General features: G+C 43.4%; 1 protein-coding gene across 3 annotated transcripts in view; it reads right to left on the reverse strand.

The window, feature by feature from the left end:
• Positions 1-27,951, reverse strand: part of gpr180 (G protein-coupled receptor 180) — a 150,161-nt gene that overhangs the window by 21,761 nt on the left and 100,449 nt on the right. For 2 of the 3 annotated variants that reach the window (XM_041199384.1, XM_041199385.1), the window contains exons 4-6: positions 21,385-21,565; positions 15,168-15,217; positions 8,151-8,308 (exon numbers count right to left, since the gene is read on the reverse strand). In XM_041199384.1, coding sequence (XP_041055318.1) covers positions 8,151-8,308; positions 15,168-15,217; positions 21,385-21,565 — 389 coding nt within the window. The remainder of the gene's footprint in view (positions 1-8,150; positions 8,309-15,167; positions 15,218-21,384; positions 21,566-27,951) is intronic. The other variant, XM_041199386.1, reaches the window with a different exon arrangement.

Here is a 27,951-nt window from a genome sequence, read left to right on the forward strand (position 1 = left end):
GAGTGTTAGAAGAACTTCACCTCGGTTACTTGGGGATCGTCAAAATGAAAGAATTGGCTCGTCTAAATGCATGGTGGCCACACCTGGAAGAAGGCATGGTCAGTAATTACCTTCCATGCCAAGAAATGAAGTCTTCTCCTGCACCTGTCCCTTTACATCTGATGTGATTGCACTACAGATAGTGCAGAGGAGATTTACCAGGGCTGGAGAGTTTTAGTTATGAGGAGAGATTGGATAGACTGGGGTTATTTTCCCTGGAGCAGAGGAGATTGAGGGTGACATGACTGAGGTGTATAAAATTATGAGGGGCATCGATAGGGTAGACAGGAAGAAACTTTTCCCCCTGGTAGAGGGATCAATAACCAGTGGCATAGATTTAAGGTAAGGGGCAAGAGGTTTACAGGGGATGTGAAGAAGAATTTTTTTACCCAGAGGGTGGTGGGAATCTGGAACTCACTGCCTGAAAGGGTGGTAGAGGCAAAAACCCTCATAACATTTCATAAGTATTTGGATGTGCACTTGCGATGCCATGGCATGCAAGGCTATGGGCCTAGTGCTGGAAAATGGGATTAGCATAGTTAGATACTTGTTTGACTGGCACAGACTTGATGGGCCGAAGAGCCTTTTTCTGTGCTGTAGACCTCTATGACTTTATGGCTTCGCCTGACCACCCAAGGCAGAGACTTCATGTTGACTTTGCCGGACCACTTCTTAGAAATACGTTCCTGATTGTGGTGGATTCCTGCACAAAGTGTCCTCAAGTTATTCCCATGAAGTCGGCTACTTCAGTAAAGATCACTGATGCTCTCTGGAATGTGTTCACTACTTTTGGATTGTTAAAGCGGATTGTGTCTGACAATGGGACACAGTTCATATCATGTGAATTTCAAGCATTCCTGAAAAACAATGAATCAAGCAGATTCTCATTTCGCTTTACCACCCAATTGGTGAAGCGGAGCGCTTTATCCGGACATTGAAAATGAGCATATCGAACAAAGAACAAAGAAAAGTACAGCACAGGAACAGGCCCTTTGGCCCTCTAAGCCTGTGCCGATCATATTGCCCGTCAAATAAAACATTTTGCACTTCTGGAGTCCGTATCCCTCTATTCCCATTCTATTCATGTATTTGTCAAGCTGCCTCTTAAACACCAATATCGTACTTGCTTCCACCACCTCCTCTGGCAGCAAATTCCACACTTACTACCTCTGCGTAAAAAACTTGCCCCGCACATCTCCTCTATAGTTTTCTCCTCTCACCTTGAATCTATGTCCCCTAGTAATTGACTCTTCCACCCTGGGAAAAAGCTTCTGACTATCTACTCTGTCCATGCCACTCATAATTTTATAAACTTCTATCAAGTCGCCCCTCAATCTCTGTCACTCTAGTGAGAACAATCCGAGTTTCTCCATCCTCTCCTCATAGCTAATAACTCCAGACCAGGCAGCATCCTGGTAAACCTCCTCTGCACCCTCTCCAACACCTCCATATCCTTCTGGTAACGTGGCAACCAGAATTGAACGCAATATTCCAAGTGTGGCCTAACCAAGGTTCTATACAGCTGCAGCATGACATCCCAGCTTATATACTCAATACGCCTGCCAATGAAGGCAAGCATGCCATATGCCTTCCTGACTACCTTATCCACCTGCGTTGCCACTTTCAGTGACCTGTGGACCTGTACACCCAGATCCCTCTGCCCGTCGATGCACTTACTCTTACTGTCATTTACTTTATAATTCTTGCCTGTATTAGACCTTCCAAAATGCATTACCTCACATTTGTCCGGATTAAACTCCATCTGCGATTTCTCCGCCCAAGTCTCCAACCAATCTATATCCCGTTGTATCCTTTGACAATCCTCTTCACTATCTGCAACTCCTCCAACCCTAGTGTCGTCTGCAAACTTACTAATTAGCCCAGTTACATTTTCCTCCAAATCATTTATTTATACTACAAACAGCAAAGGTCCCAGCACTGATCCCTGCGGAACTCCACTAGTCACAGCTCTCCATTCAGAAAAGCACCCTTCCACTGCTACCCGCTGTCTTCTATGACCAAGCCAATTCTGTATCCATCTTGCCAGTTCACCTCTGATCCCGTGCAACTTTACCTTCTGTACCAGCCTGCCATGAGGGACCTTGTCAAAGGCATTACTGAAATCCATGTATATAACATCCACTGCCCTTCCATCGTCGATCAACTTTGTCACTTCCTCAAAAAACTCGATCAAATTAGTGAGACATGATCTCCCCTTCGCAAAACTATGTTGCCTCTCACTAATATGCCCATTTGCTTCCAAATGGTAGTAAATCCTGTCACAAAGAATCTTCTCCAATAATTTCCCTACCACTGACGTAAGGCTCACCGGCATGTAATTTCCTGGATTACCCTGCTAGCCTTCTTAAAATGTCCAGCCATCATTTTCACATGTGCCTCTTATACCTCAGGCAGACATTATTTGACCTCATGAGAATTGCTCATCAAAGTTACTGATTAACCTGTTGCTGTTGCTCTGAAATCTGTAGTTTGTGGATGTAACCAACGTCAGGACCAATGTTAGAATCTTTTCTCCCAAGTGTCCTTTGCAATGGCATTTATCTTATGACTGAGTTTTTGGGAAAAGTAGTATTCATCATCAAGCACCATAGTCTTTTGTGCCTCCCTGCAGTGTGTTTTCGTCTTCATATTTAAGGCTGAAAGTTATTCCTTTCTTAGTTCCCACTCTCCAACGCATGACGCTGAGCGATGGAAGTAAATTCCACTCTGTGACATTGGAAATGTCTGCTAGAGGGGAATGAGTGCATGATGTCAGGAGCATGTGCTCACCCTATTGAAGCTGTCCACTTACCTGTGAGGATCACATTTTTCTCCTGAATGGCTTCCGAGCGATGCTTTATGGAATCCTTCTATAAAGGCACAGCATTCAAATCGATATGGAATTCGCTGTATGACTGTGTACTCATTGACTTAGGGTAAAGAAAGGATTGGCCTTTGTGAGATGGGCAATGTCAAGTTTGTAATGCTATGAAAGGGATGCTTCAGCACATCTCCAGAGTGCTCAGCAGGATCAATGAAGGGGAGGAATTGTCATTAACTGCTGTGTCAATACTGACTGGCCACACCTCTCCCAAATGCCAAGGCAATGCAAGACATAGACTTAGCAGGTTTCTGATGAATGCAGGGTCATGAGTGTTTGTCAATAATCAAACAATCGTCCTGCTGAGCTACTCTCGGAGAGGACAATGCGAATATAACTCGCTGCTTTGGGTGTATTCTGTCGAGTCAGGTCACTGTGTCCTGATATCCAATGGCATCCTGGGGCTCAGTAGCAAGATGAGGCATCTACATTATTCATGCATGAGAGCTGGCATTTGGAGAGATGGTGCTGTTGGATGTATGTCCCTCTTAAAATGGTTAAGCGCTAACCGTTGATGAATGTTTCTATTGTGAGCACCGCCTTGCTATGCTGCTGTCACATTGGCATGAGTGCATCCATGTGTGCAATGGCATTTCAGAGAGTTGAAGGATGCCATGCCCACTGACTTGTTGAAGCCATGTTTGAAACTACACTATGTGTAATTGCAAAAGAAGGTGCACTGGTGGAGTGTTGATCACATTCTACAACGGCCACATGTTCCCTGGACTACTGCGCCTGCCAAGGATGATCCCATAATTTTGGATGAAAGTTACTTATGCTGCTTCCATGATCATTGTGAGATTGATTGCCTTTTGTGATATGTTGACACTGATGATGAAGGCTTTGTTCAAAGCCTGAAGAAAACTTTTATCATGAAAACGTGTCTTCACTTTATTCCTCTTAAAATCTTGTAGATATGAGGTTGTCACGGGCATGTCTGTCATGTCATGCCCGTGCAATGACATCCTCATGTGGTTCATCTGAATCCTCCCTTCTTCAGGTTCATCCCCTTCCAAGTCCTCCTCATCCGAGGAGATGTATAGCTCCTCCATGTCTCCCTCTGGTAACACATTTGCAGCGATAGGTTGTGCAGAACACAGCAAGGGATGATGTGGGACACTATGTGAAGTATTGAAGAGCCCCACCCTGATCAGTCCAAACATCAGAAACATGTCTTTAAGAGGCCAATAATCTGCTCTACTAAGAACATTGTAGCAGAATGTGCAGCACCGTATCTCTCCTCAGATGCATTCCGTGGTTGACAAACGGGCGTCATTAGTCATGTCTTCTGGGGGTACCCCTTACACCAAGGACCCAACCCTCTATGTGCCGAGCTCTCTCAAAGATCTCTGGCACTAGGGAGTAAGTCAAAATGCACAAGCCGTGTGATTTCTCTGGGTACCTAGCACAAATATACTGGATATGTTTTCTGTGATCACAAATTAGCTGAACATTTAGGAGTGAAACCCATTTTTATTAATGAATCTGAGGCTGCTGCCAGGGAGCTCTCAAGGTCACATGTGTGCAACGGATGGCGCACTGCACTTGCGGGAAGCTTGAGATTGCAGCAAATCCCACAGCTCTGGCAGTAACCTTCATAGCAACCAGCACTGTATGCCCTCCAAGTCTGTGTGGCATGAGTTACTCATAAAGAATGTGGCAAATGTGAGCTACCACATCCCTAGACAAGCGAAGGCGCCTGCAGCACTGTCTTTCGTTCATCTCCATGTATGAGTTGCATCTTCTGTAGACCCTTGGTCTCGCCGAATGTCTGTGGATTTGGTCCCTTCTTATCAGCATCTGGGACTTCCCGGGGCCTCGCTGGTTCTTATTCCTCAGGGTGATGGGTCTTCCCTGAGCTGTACTAATCAGCAATGGGCCGTTCTTCTTGTTCCAATTAAAGCTATGAAGAAGGCAGCGTTGCCTGCAGCCTGCACTATCCACTCTTGCTTGTATCTGTGAACGGATACATTTGAGCAATCAATTGTGGTTCCCATTTAATGCTCTCCCTCCAAATACAAGGCAGGAATGCAGTCTCTTGTTCTTAACTTGCCTTCAGTCTGTACATGGCATACCAAGGCCACCCCTTGCAGAGGGATAATATCCTGGAGGATGACAGGTGGCTGAGCTTTCCCCTCAGTCGTGACTGAGCATTCACACGAGGGTCATAATTAGGGTCAAAAGACCCAAGTCCTAGGATCCACAGTCAAATATCTGGTGGTTGTCCTCCAGTGCAGTAGTCTTGACACTAACTATTGATACCCAATCCTTATACTTTTGTCATGACTGCAAGCATGGTGCCTTAAATGCCATGACCAGTTCACTGGGAATATGAAGACTTGTAGGGTTCCTGCTGCCTCTGCGCAGCAGACGTGGCCCTTGATTGTTTGACCCTACATCCATTCCGACATGCCTCTGTAAGGATCAGATGCAAATTAAGACTATACGCACCTCAGCACCTAAACTTAATGGATTCACGCTGAATGTGCACCATTAGCAAAGGTTATTTATTGAGCATTAGGCCCTCGATTTCAGCACTCAGCTGAGCCATGCCCTCCATGGTTTAAGCAGGACATTTATAGGGTGACCCTTCAATCAGCCAAAAATTGCTGTGCTGAACTCCTCCCACACACCCAGAGACTCATCCTCGGTTGATTTTTTTTCTAGTTTATTTTCAAACTGCGTCATTCCTTGGTGAGATCGAAAATGGTGCTGCTGACTTTCATCCGTGACACCAGTTTCTAACACCCCCCCCCAACATCCATCAAGTTCCGCCCATCGTCTCCAATACTCGCCGCCTCCCAATTCCCTTCCTCCTTTCACTGTCTACCTTCCCCATTACCTTTGACTCCATCATGTGGATATTCCTGTTCCCCCTGCTAGGGAAGCTCGCCAGGTGAGCCCCACTTACAGACAGCCAGGAAATAGACTTCTAATTATCTACTGGTGGGCCATTTATGTTGGAGTGGGAACACAGTTCTGACAGGTTGGCCTTTTGATGAGCATTCATGAGATGCAAATGTGGTTCCTGACATAGATCAGTGGGAAACTTGACCCACCTTTAACTCGCCATCAACGTCAGAAGAACAAAAGTTCAAACTAATTTCCCGCCCACGGGAAACTGACTTTTCCCATCATGCCAAATTTAGTGCCCCCGCCCACCACAATTCCCCCTGCTGGCAGGAGTGGAAAATTCCACTCATTGTCTTCAGTCCCTGCCACAAACTCCATTCCCTATTCACTGACTCCATCCTTCACCTGGCAACCTCTGAAGCTGAACTAGAGTGCTAACAATTTGGGGTCATATTTGACCCCGAGATGTTCCTCTGGCCATGTATTCACGCTGTCATTAAGATGCCTATTTCCAACTCCGTAATATGGCCCAACTACACCCCTGAAACAAGGAAAGAAAGAAAACTTTTTAATAACCCAGCGCCTTTCATGACCACAGGACATTCCAAATCACTTTACAGCCAATGAAGCACATCAGCTTATCTACTTCTGAAACTCTTTGATACTTCTGGACTTGACTATTCCATGCATTCCTGGATGGCCTCCCACATTTCCCCCCCTAACAGCACTGTAGTTATCCCTCCCTAACAGCACTGTGGGTGTACCTATACCACATGGACTGCAGTGGTTCAAGAAGGCAGCTCACCACCACCTTCTCAAGTGTAATTAGGGATGGGTAATAAATGCAGGCCTAGCCACAATGCCTACATCCTATAAACGAATAAAAAAAAATTCTATCCTTCATAGACTTGAACTCTTCCAGAACTCTGCTGCCCTGTTCTTAAGCGCAGCAAGTCCTGTTCATCTACAGCGCTGTGTTCGCTGACCTACATTGTTCCCGGATAAGCAAAGATTTGATTTTAAAATTCTCATCCTCATTTTCAAATCGCGTAATGGCTTCGCCCTTCCCTATCTCTGTCACCTCCTTCAGCCCTACAGTTCTCTGAGATTCCTGCACTCCTCCAATTCTGGTCTCTTGAGCACGTCTGATTTTCATTGCTCCACCATTGGCGGTCATGTCTTCAATTGCCTAACCTCAGGAATTTCCTCCCTAAACATTTCTACCTCTCGTTCCTCCTTTACAAGGTTCCTTAAACCTACCTCTTTGATCAACCTTCTGGTCATCTGCCCAAATGAGGGCTTCAGGCCGAGGCAGTGGCAGAGTTGGGTGATCCTACAGAGATGCAAAAAGGCTGGCTTAGTGATGGCATGGATATGTGGCTGAAAGCTCATCTCAGGGTCAAATAGGACACTGATGTTGTGAATAGTTTGTTTCAGCCTCAGAGTTGCTAGGGAGAGGGATGGAGTTGGGGGTGAGGGAGCAGAGTTTGTGGTGAGGTCCAAAGGCAATGGCTTCAGGCTTCCTGTTATTTACTCGGAGGAAATTTCTGCTCATCTAGTACTGATTGTCAGCAAGGAACATGTCAATTTAAAGACAGGGATGGGTTGAGAGAGAGAGAAGTTGTGGTATGGTTAGAGCTGGGTGTCATCAGCGTACATGTTAGACAGCATCTTCCAACCACTAGTGTCTGGAATGACAAGGGCAACAGACAGATGGGAACACCACCACCTGGAAGTTCCTCTCCAAGCCACTCACCATCTTGACTTGGAAATATATTGCCTTTCCTTCACTGTCCCTGGGTCAAAATCCTGGAACTAGCTCCCTAGCAGCACTGTGGGTGTACCTACACCACAATGACTACAACAGTTTAAGATGGCAGCTTATCACCACCTTCTCAAGGGCAATTAGGGATGGGTAACAAATGCTGGCCTAGCCAGCAACATCCACATGCCATGAACACATAATAAAAAGTAGAAACTGATGTGTTTTCAGATGATGTCGCTGAGGAGCAGCTTTAAATTAGTGTTTTTCAAACTTTTCTGTATGGAGGATCCCCTGCAAATATTAACACACCTATGGAGACTTCTATCACCCATAAAAAGAAGCAACACAACCTTAAGTGTTCTTCAAGCCTCTTCCCATCGCAATAGACTTGCTTTATAAATCAACAAAAAAACATTTGCATTGACACTACAAATCAATTTATGAAAAAGCTAAGTCACCAGAAATGTATCAAAAATGTGCAAAACAATATTAAAGATATTTTCAATGTCGCCTACATTTCATTTTTCTTTAAAGCATTATTAAATTTAGGACTGAGGGAATCAAGTGAATATTTGAAATACTCCTTTATGTATTGGCAACAATTCCACTGACCTGAGTAATAACAGCTACAATGGCTATGGCAGTCGATGTTGGGGTTGAGTCCCACTGCAGGAGCCTACTCTGAGTTCTTCCCATTCTACCCAGAGTCCATCCCATGCATAAACTCAGAAGCATATAGAGCATCTGAATCTGGGAGACCATGTCACATACTGTTAAGGAGAAGGAAGCATCAACAGGTTAGTTATTTCATGACTGACATCTTTCCTCTCTCTATTTCTACTTAAATTTAGAGTTTGAGTCCAAAGCAGGATATGTATTATAAAAACCTGTTTAATCAAAATTGAAAAGCAAGGTAAAAAACCAAACACTGCAAAGTGTAAAACAAGCATAGGGGGATAAAGTAATGTATACCATATAATATTATACCATTTATTATATTATGTACATCGTATATTATACTGCACTTTCTGCTGAAAATTTGTTTTTGCAGCACTAAACATGTTTTCCCCTTAAATGTGCACTGAGTTACTGAATATATAACATTATATCACTTTACTGAGCGTAACACCAGACAGAAAAAAATGATACAAGAGCAAATCTAGTGAGAAATGAAAATTAAAAATAGTCATGATAATAACAATTTATTAGCACAAATTGAGACATGGGCCCGGATTTTCGCTGAGTCGGGCTGAGTTCAGAGGCCTTTAAAAATGGCTGGCAGGACCCGAATCTGTAATGCCTACCCCCCCATTCCAGCTTCTGGCAATTTTGGCCAGCAAGGGATAAGGGTGCAGGTGGTCAGCCCACGTGCAGCCCTCCTGCCCTTGCTGGCTCCATTGCGGGCGTAGGCATCTCAAACCCCTTTGCAATTTTGATAGAGTCAGACCTGTTCTATTATAAGACATAGTTCACACCATCTCAAAGGAGTCATGAACCACAGTGGAACCCTACTCCTGAGTCATCAACCGATATTAAAAAAAACTGTTATTCAACATTCCCATTGAAATACATTGGCTCTCTTACCTTCACATAAAGCTGTCAATCACAGCCATTCATGATATCAATGTCAGAAGGATCACAGACAGAATGTATATGTTTTCTTACTGTCCGTGATAAGTCTGTTTTGTATGGAAAGAGATATATATTTTCTTACCCCTTTGAGTGCGTGTTCCAATTAAATAATTTCAGCAGCTTTTGTGAGTTAAAAAAACAAAGAAGGTGATCTATTCTCACACAAGACTATGGGCCAAGTGCTGGTAAATGGGATTAGGTAGGTAGGTCAGGTGTTTCTCACGTGTCGGTGAAGACTTGATAAGCCGAAGGGCCTCTTCTGCACTCTGTGATTCAATGATTAACGAATGTTACCTACTTGATCTCTCTCTCACACAAACACACACATAAAGATTGGGTACAGTGAAGATAATGTACTTTTACAGATTATAGTTATCTCAGTCTCTGATTTACAACTCATGTCTCCCACGTGGCAGGCCAGTCCCTTATGATTTTGATAACCTAAAGTTGAAGCGAGGGTCGTATAAAATGTAGCGTTCACGTCAGGTTGTAATGTTTCATGTAGTCAAATAGCTTGGAGGTTGGTTCTCATGTGAACTTTAAATTGGAACAGGTTGGAGGAGGGGTGTGTCCTTCTCTTTGTTGGGGGACCTCCTGCTTTCAAAGTATTGTATGTTAATTACTCTGGCTGCTTGATGACTTGCAGCTAGCTTTCTGGCCAACTGGCGACCAGTGACTAACTACAAACATGCTTAGTTGATTTTTAAAACCAGACAAAAGACAACATGGCTGCTACTATGTGGCTTTTCATAAATTCAAAGTATTTTTCCAAATAAGGTGGGGTGTTGTTGTTTTTTTTCTTAAACAAAAACAGAATTACCTGGAAAAACTCAGCAGGTCTGGCAGCATCGGCGGAGAAGAAAAGAGTTGACGTTTCGAGTCCTCATGACCCTTCGACAGAACTATTGTTTTTTTTCTTATTCATTCATGGGGTTTGGACTTTGCTGGCTAGACCAGCATTCATTGCCCATCTCTAACTGCCCTTGGGAAAGCGGTGGTGAGCTGCCTTCTTGAACGGCTGTAATCCATGTGTTGTAGGAACAGCCACAGTGCTGTTAGGTAGGGAGTACCAGGATTTTGACCTGTGGGTTTACATCTCTGAGGGTTTGAAACAGTAGGTAGCATAGATTTTTGCTCCCAGGTCATGTGCGCAGAGACAGGAGAATTCCCAGCTCCGCGAACCCAACTGCCCAGATGTCAAATTTTTGGTCTGGGGTCGGTGGGGGGGGCGGCTGGATTAGAAGTTGGGGCGGGTGATCCAAGAAAGACTGAGAAGGATGCCGGGTGCAGAGGTGGGCTGGGCAGAAGAGCTGGCTCTGGGCTCTGGCACTGTGGCCAAACTTTAAAAATAAAGATTAAAAAATGAAACACCTCTCCAGCCCTCACACACTCCCCATGCCCCACTGATGCCAACTCATGCCCCCAGAACTCCTTATATTCTCCTTGCTAACCTGTACCTGTCCCACACACCACCCTTTGCCCTTACACCTCCGTGTCAACTCACCCAGTACCTACATGGGCAGATTTCAGAACCCATACAGAGATGAGATAAAATAAAATTCTAAGCGTCTATTGCAGACTTCACTATATTGAAAAACACTTATATTCATAAAAACATTTATTACATTTACATTCCTTCAACTTAATAAAGCCTTATAACAACAAATATTTCATTCAAGTGCACAGTCCTTTATAATAAGCATTAGAATTCAAAGTCCCACATCAAAAAGTCTATAACCACTTGTAGCTGTCAATCAAATTGTGAAATAGAAAGCACCCTACTGTCAGAATGGACGGTTGTGAAATCAGTCATGCGTCACTACTCCATTGATGGAAACCCTCAGGCGTATGTCAACAGACAAAGTGAAACAACAGCAATAATTTTTTTCAAACGTTCTGGACCTTTTTTATCCGAAGGTTTTCGGGCAGGACTTTTAAATACCTTGAAAACTTGACAGCTCCATTTGATAGCTACTTTCGACAGGTGCTTCTGGCAGTTTGACGTGTCCCTTTGAGAGATGCTTATGATAGTTTTTGATAGTTGATTTTGACAGCTCTGTTGACAGTTCCAATAATCTTGACGGTAATGAATTTATGCACTTTTTCCACATATTTTTGCCTATTTTTAACAATTTCAAAGAGAACCTGGCCCCCACCAAGATGTGTTACACTGTGAGTGGCAAATGTCAATGAGGCAGGATCTGGCCAAGGAGGTGTGCCCTGGCTGCTTGGACTGAGTGCCTTAACTCCAGGGTCATGAATCGGCTGAGCCCTGTGAAGTGTTCCTCAGGTGGGGTTGGCCAGGCTGCAATGGTGCTGTAGGCAGAGGGTGGGTTAATCAATGCACCTCTATCCTTTCAGGAGAAAACATCCCCTAACAATGCTGAGAGGTCGTGGACTGGCAGGGGACCCCCCACACCTCCTAATCCTCAGTCGATACGAGCAGGAGGCCCTGGACTTGGAAAGGCACCATGCCTCATCACCTCAATCGAACAGCCACGGTGAGGTTAGGGTGCCAGAGGGAGGTAAGAGTGCAGTGCACTGAGCTAAGAATGTGGGTTTTTGAAACTATTCCAGTGTAGTCTCTATATTGATGTGAGCCTCGAACCTGGAATCCCGATTGATAATGGAAAGACGAGAGTACCATGAAGCAGATCTCTGTCTTATCAGGGTGCCAGGCATGCACAGTCTAACGAATTAAACTAATCACATATCCTTCTTCTCCCTTTTAAGTTCACCAGCAGCCCTTCGTTCTGAGGAGCTTGAAGGCCCACCCCTGATCCCTGAGGATCAGCATGCTGAGCACGCACTAGCGTCACACCCTCTCTGTCAAGCAGGCACAAGCACCTTGGTGGGATTGCCGTCCAATATCTTGGTGCATATTGGTGAGGGCACTTTACACTCGCTTGAGGTGCAGGTGGAGGCAGAGAGTGCCCAGGGTGCTGGCAGTTGGGAGGACTGCTGGGGACCAGGACAATGCTCAGTCGATGGCTGATGATGGGCCTCTGGAGTCGTCCATGAAGCAGCAGATGCTGGATGTCCAGCAGGGTGTGCGAGAAGATCTGGCAGAGAACGTGTGCCATGGTGTCTGTTGTGGAGGAGTCCCTGCAGAGCATAAACATTGCGTTGACCCTCATAGCTGAGCACAATGCCTCCTCCATGGAGAGAGTGGTGACTCTCATGGAGAGGTTCCTCCAGAGACTCAATCAGGGGTTCCTGGGGATGAGCTCGGACCTGCAAGCCCTCACACTGGCAATGACCTCAGCTGTTCAATGTCAGTGTGGGAGATGGATGGGCACCCAGTATCCCAGCTAGGCAAGCTTGGCTGACGTCAACGCGCTTCATTTCATGTTCAGGTGTGTCGGGCACACACACATACGCCAACGGCAAAATTCTGCTCTATATCTTCTTATGATTCTGTTACTGTTTATAATCTGTTCTCTGATTTTTTCCTATATATCAATGAACTATTTTGCATTTGGGAAGTCTGAATGGCCAACTATCGGGCATCATTTTTATGAAGATGTCACATCTAAATGATAGTGACATCTATTGTACAGATTAATTAATCTCTCACTCCCTGTGAGACAATTAGGTAGTTTAAAAAAATAATGGCATTACAGTGATCAGTTGCTATGGCAACAATTACAAACATTGTTGTGAAGGCTTTTTCAGCAAATATGCATAGACATACACAAATGTTTTTTAACTAATGTATTTGCTGGATTTCTTCCCCATTACTGATGGGTGGGAACTGATTGAGCCAGGCAGACTGATACTTATTTTCTCCTTTAAAAAATGATTAAAATTGTCCTTGGCATATGCTACACTTGTATACTGTCCTTGATAGAACAGAAAGGGTACATTGTGCAAGGAAGCAAACTTTTTGGTGTGCCTCTGATTTTAAATAACTCTTGGGATAGGTTCCAGCAACAATTGGCACAACTGAGGCTGGATTTTACCAGCCCTTTGGGGTTGGGCTGGGAGGTGGGAGGGCCAATAAAATGGTGCAGGAAAGTGATGGGTAGGGTGTCTGTTGGCTTCCTGCCACCATGCCATCTTTCCAATGGCGAGGAAGGTCGTGGGCAGTACTCCCATTGAGAGTCCAATTGAGCCAATTAAAGGCCTCTTCCCAACACTGCTGGCATTTAATTATCAGCATGGTGGCCTCATTCTGGGCCTGCCTGACTCCAAGACCCCAGTTATCTGATTGTGAGAGCTCATGCCCTTTTGCTCCAGGTGCAATCCCAGCAATGCCCACTTTCATGGTGGCGAGATGCTGACCCTCTGATTTGGCTGGCAGCTCTTGGGGTTGGGCAGCCACCCTTAGTAGGGACCACTGCCACTGACAAGATGTGCCCCTGGTCTCGCTGACTGCTTAAACGAATTTTCTCCCACCTTACCCCCCCCTTAACTTTCTAAACAGTCAACCTGCTTCCATGCAATCACCAGCCTTTGACATGAAGATCGATTATATCATAAGTCAATATTTCAAGATTTTCAAACTTTTGCTCTCATTTATATGTAATAAAGTGTCTTCTGTATTTATATATTCAGCATCTTGGATTCGCTAAAGTAAAATGTTCACATGATGGCAATTGGGTTCAGGTTAAAACTCCCCAGTAGTTCTGATGTTGTTCTGGTGAAATACTCTCTGCTGACACCTGCAAACCTCAGATTGGAAGCTGCGACACTCCTCCCCGCAGTTTGAATATTACTATTATACCACAGCCATTGTCATTTTAATTAGGACATTCCCAGATTCTGATGGTTTTTTCGTTGCTTCAGTTGTGTGCATTGACATATTAGGAAATGTTCATTTCTTGCTTCAGAAACATAAATTTCACTAATGCCAGGATATACTTCAAAGGTAATTTGACAAATATATCAATACCAGATCTAGTAGCAAATGGCTTTTGTCATATTGAGACCCCATGTGTTGAAAATTATAGCTGCAGTCAAAGAAAACAGCAATGTACAATTGAATCCATAAAAACACAACTGCTTTGCTCAGAACTACAGGGCAAGATTTCTATTTTGGCACAGACATTGGCATCAAAATGTGTTCTCTGACCCCGCATCATGTCAGGAGCAGCAACTTAACATTTTTGCAGGATTTGCCAATTAGCGGCTAGAGGGCAGAAGCGCCATGCAGTTAAGGATGGCAGGCAGGCTCTTGAAGCTGGAGGGCCAATTGAATGATTTTCTAGCACTGAAGCAACTGCAGCATACAGTTGAAGGTAAAGGAGAGGGAGTGCTCTCCATCTTGAGGCACCCTCTCAGCTCTTTAAAAATATTTGAAATAAAACATGGCCACAGCAGCCAGACCAAAGGAGCCCTTCCACAACCTGGAAGTCCTGGAAAATTCCAGTCAGCCTCTGATCAATGACCTTAATTGCCTTCTTAAGTAACTTTACAAGCTTTACTTGTGACTGGGTAGCTGTTTTGCGCCTGATCCGGCCTCCAGCAAAATGGTTGAGACTGGGGACTGTGGTGGGGAACCGGCCTACTAGTCAGTATCAGGAGATTCCACGCCTTCCCACTTCCGTATCAGCACCAAAATCCTGCCCACAATGTTTGGAACATAATTTCAAAAGTCTTCTTTTAATAAGGGAGAAAAAGTGATCAATTTAGAACATTTTTACCTTGACTTGTTTAATTTTCTCAATCTGCAACAGAATCTATATTTAAACATTTTGCTGTATAAAATACGATCATTTTCAAGAAGCTGTTAGGCGAAAAAAATTTAAAGACATACGCTCGGCAGACAATGTCCACCTTGCTGAGCAAAGAAAATATGAATAATTGGTAATCTTTTTATACATGGCAGCGGATTATATATTTATGTGTAACATTTTGATCAGGAATTCTAGATACTGTGAGTGAATGAAAAAATGTTTGGTGCTTCAAAATTCTATTACTGGATCAAGAAAGCATTTATTAAGAGCCAAATTATAAGCAGAAACTGCATTTTCAGTGAAAGATGTTGCATCTTACATTCAGCCAAACTTCCCAACAAAGGAGTTCCAATTCCATCCACTGAGTACCTGAAAAAAGTTACAGACATTATAGGACTGCTATCAGGGAGTAACAATGTTTAATTCCAATCAGACAGAGAATTTTGTAGAAAGATTTTATTTTAAAAATCCTTCAGCTGGAAATAAAAAAAACAAGCTGTAGACATTAACCTGGAATGCCGTAGTTTTTAATTCTTAACTAATTTCATTATAATCAAAATCAGAAACACTAAATCTTTTTTATAACCATAATGTTACATTAACTCTACTTTTGCTCGATTTCCCCCATCATAAGATCATAAGAAATAGGAACAGGAGTAGGTCATTTGGGCCCTCCAGCTTGCTCCACCATCCACTAAGAACGTGGCTGATCTGATTGTGGCCTTAATTCCACTTTCCTGCCTGCTACCACCAACTGCTGCCCCCCTCCTCCTATCCTCCACCTCATAACCTTTCACTCTTATGTGCATCAAAAAATCTGACCTATCTCAGTCTTGAATATATTCAATAACCCAACCTCCACTGCTCTCTGGGTAGAAATTTCCAAATATTAACAACCCTCTGAGAGAAGAAATAGCTTGATCTTAAATGGGAGACGCTTTATTTTGAGACTGTGGCCGTAGTTCTAGATCCCCCATAAGGACAAACATCTACCCTGTCAAGCTGCCTCAGAATCTAAAAAACTGCGGATGCTGGAAATCCAAAACAAAAACAGAATTACCTGGAAAAACTCAGCAGGTCTGGCAGCATCGGTGGAGAAGAAAAGAGTTGATGTTTCGAGTCCTCATGTTCTGTCGAAGGTCATGAGGACTCGAAACGTCAACTCTTTTCTTCTCCGCTGATGCTGCCAGACCTGCTGAGTTTTTCCAGGTAATTCTGTTTTTGCCTCAGAATCTTATGTTTCAATAAGATCATTTCTCATTCTTCTAAACTCCAATGAATATAGGCTCAACTGTTCCTCAAAAGACAGCTCCATCCAGGACTCAACCAGCGAACCTTCTCTGAACTGCCTCCAATGCAAGAATACCCCTTCTTAAATAAGGAGACCAAAACTGTATGAGGTGTGGTATCATCAATGTTCTGTAGTGGTGGCAAGACTTCCCTACTTTTATATTCCATCCCTGTGCAATAAAGGCCAACATTCCAATTGCCTTCCCAATTACTTGCTGTACTCGCATGCTAACCTTTTATGATACATGTACGAGGCCACCCAGATCCCTGTGTACAACAGCAGTCTGCAGTCTCTCTCCATTAAACTTATATTCTGCTTCACTATCCTTCTCAAAAATGGACAACTTCACATTTTCCCACATTACGCTCCATCTGCCAAATTTTTGTCCACTCACTTAACCTATGCATATCCTTTTGCAGACTCTTTGTATCCTCCTCATAACTTGTTTTCCTACCTATTTTTGCATTGTCAGCAATTTGGGCTACAATGCACTCAGACCCTTCATCCAAGTCATTAATATAGATTGTAAATAGTTGAGGCCCCAGCACTGATCCCTGTGGCATTCCACTAGTTACAGTTTGCCAACTGAAATTGACCCATTTGTCCCAACTGTTTCCTGTTAGTTAGCAAATCCTTTATCCATGCTAATATATTATCCCCAACACCATGAGCTCTATTCTTGTATAGAAACCTTTGACGTGACACCTATTGAATACCTTTTGGAAATCCAAATACATGAGATCTACTGGTTCCGCTTTATCCACCCTGCTTGTTACATCATCAAAGAGCTCTAATAAGTTTGTCAAACATGATTTTCCTTTCATAAAACCATGCTGACTAGGCCTGATTATATTATGATTTTCTAAATGTCCTGCTGCTACTTCCTTAATAATGGATTTCAGCAATTTTACCAATGGCAGACGTTAGGCCAACTGGCCTACATTTCTCTGCAATTTGTTTCTTTCCTTTCGGTGTTTCATTTGTGGTTTTCCAATCCGCTGGAACCTCTCCAGAATCGAGGGACTTTTGGAAGATTACAACCAATGAATCCACTATCTCTGCAGCTACATGTCTTAAGACCCAAGGATGCAGGCCATTAAGTTCAAGGCATTTGTCAGCCTTTAGCTCCTTGGTTTACCTAGTGCTTTTCTCTAGTAATCGTGATTGTTTTAAGCTCCTCCCTCCCTTTTGTCTCTTGACTTTCTACTATTCTTGGGATGATTTTTGTGTCTCCTACCATGAAGACAGATACAAAATACTAGTTCAAAGTCTCTGCCATTTCCTTGCTTCCCATTATTAATTCCCTAGTCTCATCCTCTAAGGAACTAATGTTTACTTTAGCTACTTTCTTCCTTTTCATATACTTGTAGAGGTTCTTGCCATCTGTTTTTACATTTCTTGCTCTCATAGGAGGAGGCAGTGGTATAGAGGTAATGTCAATGGACTAGTAATCCAGTGGCCCAGGCTAATGCTCTGTGGACACAGGTTCAAATCCTACCACGGCAGCTGGTAGAATTTAAATTCAATTGATTAAGAAATATGGAATTAAAAGCTAGTCCAAGTAATGGTGGCTGTGAAACTATCATTGATTTTTGTAAAAACCCATCTGGTTCACTAATGCCCTTTAGGGAAGGAAATCTGCCATCCTCACCTAGTATAGATGTGGCTCCAGAACCACCGCAATGTGGCTGACTCTTAAGTGCCCTCTGAGATGGCCTAGCAAGACATACCAAATGGCTACAAAAAAGTCAAAAAGGAATGAAACCGGTGGGACCAACGGCATCGACCTAGACACCAGACACAACAACGGGACACCGAACCCTGTCAACCCTGCAGAGTCCTCCTTACCAAGATCTTGGAACTTGTGCCAAAGTTGGGAGAGCTGTGCCACAGGCTGGTCAAGCAACAGCCTGACATAGGAATGCTCACCAAATCATACCTTTCAGACAAGGTATCAGATACCACCATCACCATCCCTGGATATGGCCTGTGCCATCGGCAGGAAAGACTCACGGGAGGTAGCAGCATGGTGGTATACAGTCGCCATGGACTGGATGCCATGAAGTCTCATGGCATCAGGTCAAGCATAATCAAGTTACATTTGTACCACAGAAGTGGTGGGCAATGACCATCTCCAACAAGAGAGAATCCAAACACCTCTGTCTGACATTCAATGGCATTACCATCACTGAATCCCCCTTTACCAACATCCTAGGGGTACAAATGACCAGAAACTGAACTGGACTAGCCATATAAATACCGTGGCTATAGGAGCAGGTCAGAGGCTAGAACTCCTGTGGCGAATAACTCACTCTTGACTCCTCAAAGCCCGTCCACAATCTACAAGGCACAAGTCAGGAGTATGATGGAATACTCTTCACTTGCCTGGATGAATGCAACTCTAATAGCACTTCCTCCACCACTGACGAACAGTGGCACCAATGTGTACCATCTACAAGATGCACTGCAGAAACACACCAAGGTTCCTTAGCACCTTCCAAACCTACGACCATGACCATCTATAAGGACAAGGACAGCAGATACATGGGAACACCACCACCTGGAAGTTCCCTCCAAGTCACACACCATCCTGCCGTGGAAATATATCATTGTTCCTTCACTGTCGCTATTCAAAATCCTGGAACTCCCTTCCTAACAGCACTGGGGGTGTACCTACACCACATGGACTGTAGCGGTTCAAGAAGGCAGCTCACCACCAGCTGCTCAAGGGCAATTAGGTATGGGCAATAAATGCTGGCCTAGCCGGCAAAGCCCAAATTGCTTGAATGAATAATTTTTTAAAAACTGCTGGAGTTTAGAAGAGTAAGAGCCGACTTAATTGAAACCTTTAACATTCCGAGGGGTTTTGACAGGATGGATATGGAAAGGAATCTTCCTCTTGTGGGAGATTCTAGAACTAGGGGTCATTGTTTAAAATAAGGGGTCGCCCAGAGACGGGGAGAAATTTTTTCTCTCAGGGGGTCGTGGGTCTTTGAAACTCTTTCTCAAAAGACAATGGAAGCAGAGTCTTTCAATATTTTTAAGGCAGAGCTAGATAGATTCTTGGTAAGCAAGGGGGTGAAAAGTTATCGGGGGTAAGTGGAAATGTGAAGCTGAGGATCCAATCAGATCAGCCATGATCTTATTGAATGGTGGAGCAGACTCGAGTGGCCTAGTGGCCTATTCCTGTTCCTAATTCGGTTGTTCATACGTATCCCATCCACCATCAATCACCTTTATACACCAACAGAGGCAGAAACAGAGGAGGAAAAAGATGAAATTCTACCACAAACTGCAGCACACGCTGGATGATGTATCCAGCTATAATATCAAGCTACTGATAGATGACCTCAATGCCAAGCTCGGTAGCAACCGGTGAGGACTGCACAGTATGATTGGGCCCAATGGGTCAAGAAACATGCTCAATGGAAATAGTGAGTGTGTGCTGGCCTTCTGCAATAGCAATGGGTTCAGCATTGGGAATACTTTCTTCAAACCAGAGGACATCCACAAAAAGACATGGAGGTCTCAAGATGGTGGCACCCTGAACAAGATTGATTATATATGCATCAGCAGCAAAGGGAGGACATCCATACAAAAAGCCTGGATGTGTAGAGGTGCTGATGCAGTACCTCCACCTTCTATTAGGCAAGATCCACCAGAAACTGAAGAAGGGAACAATCATGAAGTCAAAAAGGCCATCTGCAAGGAGAAACTGATGGACAAAGGCAGGTCTGATAGTTTCCAGGTGACCCTCTCCAACAGATTCATAGTACTAATGAAGTCAGGCAACACTGAGGAGCAGTGGGAAATCTTCAAAAGGGGATTAAAGGGAGTGCAGAAGTCACCATTGGGCAGAGAGAAACCAACAAAGAACAATGGATCATTAATCCAATACGGAGTTTGATAAAAAGAAAGAAAGCAATGAGCAAGAGGGACCAGGAAAAAAACATTGAATAAAGATGAGAAGACAATGAGAATTACAGACGACTGGATTATAGCTGTGAAGAGGCGCTGCAGGAGAGACAAATGAGGATGGATAGAACTAAAAGGCAGGGAGGCACCAGCAGGAGCAAATCAGATCAACTCCAAGACGCTGTACAGGATTATCAGGGAACTAACAGGTACAAGAAGCAAAACCACTACCAATGAAGGGCAAGGACAGTAGGATACAATTGACATACAAGGAGCAGGAGAGTGGAACACTTTAGGGAGATCCTCAACCAGCCCAACATAAGCTCCACATTCGGGTGCAACAACAGCACAGCACCTCAGCAGCTGAAAATCAACCTGAGAGAACTCAACAGATCAGAGGTCCAAAGAGCCATCAGGAGCCTGAAGAACAACAAGGTGCCCAGGATCATTGAGAAAGCAGAAGAGCTATTGAAACATGGCAAGAACACTGTCATAACAGCTCACAGACCTGTTCAACAAGATCTGGACTGTGGAGGACGTCCCTGATGTCTGGAGGTGAGGAGTAATCATCAAGTTGCCAAAGAAAGGGAACCTCAGCGACTGCAACAACTGAAGGGGCATAAGACTGTTGTCAATACCTGGCAAAGCAGAAGACTGTACCCTTCTTGAAGAACGGGCAGGTTTCCAGGGTGGCATATCATGCTGCAGGCAGATATTTATGCTCAGGAAGATCATTAAGCAGAGCCTAGAGTATCAGCAGTCACTTGTTATCAACTTCATTGATTTCAGGGCGGCTTTCAATAGCATCCATCAGCACTCTGGTACATCACAAGACAGTACAGCATCCGGGAGTGGTATATTAACATCTTCTGTGACTCCAGCTGCTTTGTCAAGATCAGCACGGGCATCATGGATTCCTTAAGCATCATCGCAGGAATATGACAAGGCTGTATACTCTCCCCATTCCTTATCCTCTCAGTCATCGATTTCAACACGAGGAAGACAATGGTGGATGCAGACTTCGGCATCCCGTGGCAACACCACCGGTTAACGGATCTGGATTTCGCAGATGACATTGCCTTGCTGGCCAAAGAATTGTGTGCTAATAGCTATCACATCATACCCAATTTTAATTTATATTTCCTCTCATACTCTTTGCATACCATTACTCAAGCAATGTGCTAGGCAGGCCCCTAAAAAAGCATTTGACATGGCGCATGCAGAAAGAACTCACTGCCACCACAATATTCAATTTACCTTAAAAAATATGTTGGATACATAAAGCTATCAAATTTTGGTTTTATGCGTAATTAAATTAAGACTACTTTACCTTGACAGATGCATATAGTTAGTGAACGCTGCACCAGCTTGCAGCAACAATCCAATAGACAAAACCTTCAGTACAGTGTGCATAGGTCCACCTTTCTTAATTGATCGCCAGATTGGCTGAGTATATATGCAGGCTACTACGAAGTAAGCCAATACTAGCAGGAAGTAGAAATCATGTAACCCTGTGAAAAGAATAAAGACAATTCACAGTTCACAAGTGAGCAGAATGCTAAAATCAAATAAGGCAGTGCTAATATGAGCATTTCCAACCTTTCAATAATCCTCATGTTACAGCAAAAACACTTACAATGTACATCAGTCTCATAAGATAATTTAGAATGCTTTATATCAATAACTTTGATGACGACCTAGGGTAATGCATCCAAAGTTAGGTGGGAAATAATCAATGAGGAGGATGTAAAAAAGGGCTGCAAAGGGATATGGACAACCTGCAAAGTTTGAATGAGTGAGTGAGTGAGAAGATGGAATGGAATATAATGTTGGGAGGTATGAAAATATCCACTTTTGAAGTAAAAATAGAAAAATAGATTTTATTTTTAAATGGTGAGAGATTAAGAAATGTTGCTATTCCAAGGGGCCTGGATGTCCTTGTATAAGATCTACAGAAAGCTAACATCCAGGTACAGCAAGCAATCAGGAAAGTAAATGGTATGCTAACTTTTATTGTAAAGAGATTGGAGTATAAGAGTAAAGAAGTCTTTTGGCAATTTTATAGGGCCCTGGTGAGATGACACCCAGTACTGTGTACAGTTTTGGTCTCCTCACCTTGAAAGGAGTGCAACAACTGATTCCTGGGATAAGGGGATAATTTGATGAGGAGAGATTGAGTAGATGAGGACTATATGCCCCAGAATTTTGAAGAATTATCTCATTGCAACATATTAAATTTTTAAAAGGCTGGATGCTGGAAGGCTGCTTCTCCCGTCTAGAACTAGGGGAGGTCACAGTCGCAGAATATTGGATAGCCATTTAGGGCGGCGATGAGGAGAAACTTCTCCGCTCAAAGGATTGTAATCTTTGGAATTGTCTATCCTAGAGAGCTGTAAATGCTCAGTTGTTGAGTATATTCATGACAGCGATCGATAGATTTTTGGATACGAAGGGAATTAAGAGATTTGAAGATAATGTTGGAACGTGGAATTAAGGTACAAGATCAGCTATAATTGTATTGAATGACGAAGCAGACTCGAAGGGCCAAATGGCCTACTTCAACTTCTATTTTTTATGTTCTTAATCATGCTGTTAACACAGACCAATCAGATTAACAATACAAGAAAGCAGCCTTGTTTCCATGTTACACCAGCTTCTGTTTAACTATTCATCCAGCCTCTCCCTTGCCTGTTCCAAGCTTGAACATTGCCTCTTTACCAGACTTTTAAGTTTCAGCTTCCAACCACAATGACCAATGCCATTTTTTACTACTCATTCAACTCAACTTTTATGTTTCCACTTAACCTTCCAGTCGGCCTTTTGGCCTTCCCTGATTACCACCCAGCATCATTCCCCTCAACTCTGGCAGCAACCAACCTGTTTTTAAACAACATTTTCATTCTCCATTGCAGCCCAGTCATCACCCTATCAACCCACACCCCAATCTCAGCCTAAGGCTGGGATTTTCCGGCCCCGTCATGGGCGGGACCCGTTGTAGGCGAAGCGGTGCCCCAACCACTGACTTGCGGCAGGACCGGAAGATCCCGGCAGCGGGTGGGTGCAGAAAATCCCGTCCTAAGGCTTTATCTTGGCCTCCCACATGCAATTGTCCACATCATTCTCCCTTTTATCTATAACCAACCCAGCTAGACTGAAGCCAAGCCTGCAGTTTGATCGGTCACCATATCAAATCCAGATACGAAATTCAAGTACATAAATATGTAGTTTTAATTCAATAAATTTATTTGTATACCTACTGAAACTTCATATTCTAATATTTATATATCTACAATAGTGATACATTAAGTTCATAGTATTATATACATTTACATTAAGTTGGTCTGTAATCAGCTATATTATTACCCAATATAATTTATGGCATCTATACAATAACATGACATGTAATTTTATGTTGCTGAATGTCTATATATTACTAAAAATGGTATGTCCTATCATGATTCCATTAAAAAGTTCTATGTTAACCTAGCCTATGGCCGGGCTTTACTAGCCCTATCATGGTGGACCTGCCGCGGAGATTGGGCAGTCCAGCCTAAAGTCCATTGACTTTTGGTGGGATCAGACGATACTGGTGGTAGGCGGGGATGGAAAATCCCACCCTATGTCTTCTTCCAAACTAATTTAGTCCACACCTAGTGGCGCCTGCCTAAACATGTATCCAGCTCCTCAATCATGCTCACATCCTGACAATGCTCCTTACTGCTCAATCAATTCAGGTGGGGCATGGTGCAGAGTGCAGGGGTAGGAATGGGAATGCTGCATGAAGGCTGCTTTCCCACTTGGCATCTCTTCCTACTTCCCCATCCACCCCCAGCCCCGAAGATCAGGGGTTAGGGGAATCTGGTGACATTTTCACAACCCCAACCTGGTGAGAAAATCCGGGGAAGTGAAGGGGAGCTCCAACAACTCCTCTCCTCAACAACAACATCAACATCACCTGAAAACTGCTGAGAAAGTCAAAACTTAAAACAACTCAATTGCCAAATTTACTTGCACTATCTGGGAAGCAAACATCTCCACTTTATGCTCCTTTGATCTTGCATTATGCAATTCAGTTGCTGAACAAAGTCCCTTATAAAAAGGGACTAAAGTTGAAGCTCATGGAATTGAGGGCAAATTATTGCCCTGGTTAGGAGATTGGCTGAGTGGCAGAGTAGCGATAATGGACAGATTTCAAATTGAAAAGATATGACTGCTGATGCCCTACATGGTTCTCTATTGGGAACTCAAGTATTCACCATGGCCCATATATTCCGGTCTCCAGATAGTTGGAAACTCTACATATCCCCCAAGATGTGCTATGGGAGGTCTCGGAAGTCCCAACGCAATGACTTCATGGGAACTGCCTGGGAAGATTGAACTTTCAATGGGCAATTCCCCTGCTTCCCAAGACCCTCCAAGTAGTCTCCAATTCCAAGTTAGAGTTGGAGGCTTTGGCAGATCTGACTTACTTACCTGGATAGTTACCCATGACATGCTAGACAGAAAAATCCTAGTCTAACTCCTGGGTAATTATACGACTGACCCCCTTCCAACCACTGACTACAGCCCTGCTCCCCCCCACCCATCCCCCGACTACTACCTGACCCGACCTGACTAGTGCCCACCACCCAACTCTCCCGACCCGACCTCACCACCCGACTCCCCGATCCCCTGAACATTACCCTGCCGAATCCCCAACTGACCTGAACCAATCTCACCACCCTAACCAACTGCCACCCTACTCCCTCACTCACCCTACCCCCTCACCCACTTAACCTACACCGTACACCCTGGACTTACCCACCCTATCCCCTTACCTCACCCACTGTCCCCCTTTCACAATTAGCTTCTCTCTGTAGCTTTTCAAAGAAGGTTTGGAATATTTAAACTCATTACTGAACAGAATAAGGCAGCTATTGCCATAAAAAGAGGGTGTGGCTTCTGCAATGATTCTCTCCACTGCTCACTCTGAGGTTTCCTGCGCTAAGTCAGTTTGGAAGGATCCTCCATTGGAAGATTGCCCAGAAAAATCAGAGGAAGGCAAGTCGTTTTCTTTTGTCTGAACAGGGTTGGAAATAGGGGGTCTGATCCTGATCGGAAGATTTAGGCCCTTATTGATGGTAGAATAGAAAACCACAAATCCAAATTTGCCAATGACACAAAATAGGCAGCACTGAAAGCAGTGTAGATAGAAGCATCAAATTACAAAGGGATATTAATGGATTGTGTGAATGAAAAAAACTGCTGGCAAATAGATTTCAATGTAGGCAAGTGTGAGATTACCTACTTTGGATTGACCAGAGTACTTCCTAAATGGTGAAAAGCCAGAAGCAGTGTAAGTCCAAAATATATTAGGGGTCCATGTTCATAGGTCACTAAAATGCTATGGACAGTAACAAAAATAATCAAAAAGGTAAATGTCTGGAGGAATAGAATACAAGGGGATGAGAAGTCATATTACACCCATATAAAGCTCCTTTTAGGCAACACCTTTAGTACTGTGTTAATTTCTAGACACCACACCTTAGGAAGAATGCACTGCTTTTGGCGGGAGTGCAGTGTAGATTCACCAGAATGATACCTGGATAAATTATTATTATTCCTGGTTAAATTACCAGAAGAGATTATAGAAACCAGGGTTCTATTCCCTGGAATTTAGAAGTTTAAGTGGTGATTTGATTGAAGTTTTCAAGATATGATGGGACTGATAGTTTATTTCCATCTTCCCTATTTCCAATGCGTGGGGTATCTAGGGCAAGGGGACATAGCCTAAAAATCAGAGCCAGGTCTGTCAGGAGTGAAGTTAGAAAACATAAAAGGTGATAGATGTTTGGAAATCTCTTCCACAAATGGCAGGTGATGCTAGGTCAATTGTTAATTTTAAATATGATATTAACAGATTTCTGTTAACCAGCAGTATTAAGGGATAGGCGCCAATGTGGGTATATAGAGTTAGGTCACAGGTCAGCCATGATCTCACTGGAACAGGCTCAAGGGGCTAATTGATCCACATTTCTATGTTCTTCTGAATACTGCACAACTATCTCAATTCACTCACTGTAAAAGAAGCTGGTGGATACACTCAAAGAACAAAGAAAAGTACAGCACAGGAACAGGCCTTTCAGCCCTCTAAGCCTGCGCCGATCATATTGCCTGTCAAACTAAAACATTTTGCACTTCCGGGGTCCGTATCCCTCTATTCCCATCCTATTCATGTATTTGTCAAGCTGCCTCTTAAACACCACTATCATACCTGCTTCTACCACCTCCTCTGGAAGCAAATTCCAGACACTCACTACCCTTTGCGTAAAAAACTTGCCCCGCACATCTCCTCTATAGTTTTCTCCTCTCATTTAAATCTATGTCCCCTAGTAATTGACTCTTCCACCCTGGGAAAAAGCTTCTGATTATCTACTCTGTCCATGCCACTCATAATTTTGTAAACTTCTATCGTCGCCCCTCAATCTCCGTTGCTCTAGTGAGAACAATCCGAGTTTCTCCAACCTCTCCTCATAGCTAATAGCCTCCAGACCAGGCAGCATCCTGGTAAACCTCCTCTGCACCTTCTCCAACGCCTCCATATCTTTCTGGTATTGTGGCAACCAGAATTGCACGCAATATTCCAAGTGTGGCCTAACCAAGGTTCTGTACAGCTGCAGCATGACTTCCCAGCTTTTATACTCAGCACCCCTGCCAAAGCAAGCATGCCATATGCCTTCCTGACTACCTTATCCACCTGCGTTGCCACTTTCAGTGACCTGTGGACCTGTACACCCAGATCCCTCTGCACTCAACCAGATCACACCCAACTCCCTTCTCATGTGTCCTCTGTCCCTTCACATCTTTGGCATTCACATGCAGTAGCAAAATTGGCGAATGTACATCATGACAAAATCATGTTACCAATTCATTCCGATTTGTTTCTGTCCCCAACAGGGTGTCTCTCTACAAGAAATTCAGTATGGTCACGTCTTCCTAATGCCAATGACTTTTCCATACCAAGTAACTGACATGAAGCAGACAGCAGATGTTCCTCTAAATCGCTATATGATCTCCAATCAGAAAGTCTGTCAACCATGGTTCAACTAGTTACGTCATAGTTGGGTTTTTAAGTGAATGAATGACCAAATAATCAGTTTTTGGTGGCGTACTGAGCGATGATGATGATGAAAAAGATGAAGAAGATGGGGATCTCTCAAAGTACAATCTGGATGCAAGTGAAGATGAAAAGAAACCTCCCAAAAGCAGGAGTCGCTCCAAGTCACGCTCATTTCGATCTTCATCTTCTTCCACTGCTCATTCCAGTTCAAGGTCCAGGTAAACGGGTACAGGTCAAGGGTGACATCGGGCAAAATGTTAGTATCAGTTTAACTTCTTTCTTTTAAAAGTTTATTCATGTGATATGAAGTTTTGAGTCAAATTTGCACCTGAAGTTACATTCCTTACTTTAGGAGATGACTTTTAGATGGCTTCTATTGAATCATCTAAAACATTGCAATATCAAATGTATTCTGTAGTTGTCTTAAGGTCAAAAATTATAATCATAAGATCTTTAATCATTTGGCTTTAACAATTTTTTGTTTTTAGGTACCAAAATGTATATTTGTTTCCAAAGTTCTGAGACTTATTTTATACAGTAAGTCCTCACTCAAAATTATGGTTGCATTCCTGAAAATCACAATTTTGAGGGAAACAATAAGTGAGCCTACAAATTTAATCTCAGGTGAAATTCCTTTACAGTTCTACTGCAAAAAAAGATGTATAATCCAGGAGCATAATACAAACATACCAATGGTCAGTGAAAGAGTTTATTGTTTTCTAAGAAAGGACATATCCACTTGTGAATTAGCAAAAATAGGTGTAAGGTTTTGTTAGCATGTGTTTGGTGCAGAAACTT

Source organism: Carcharodon carcharias, chromosome 11 (genome assembly GCF_017639515.1).
Source record: "Carcharodon carcharias isolate sCarCar2 chromosome 11, sCarCar2.pri, whole genome shotgun sequence".
In the NCBI taxonomy this organism is placed as follows: Eukaryota; Metazoa; Chordata; class Chondrichthyes; order Lamniformes; family Lamnidae; genus Carcharodon; species Carcharodon carcharias.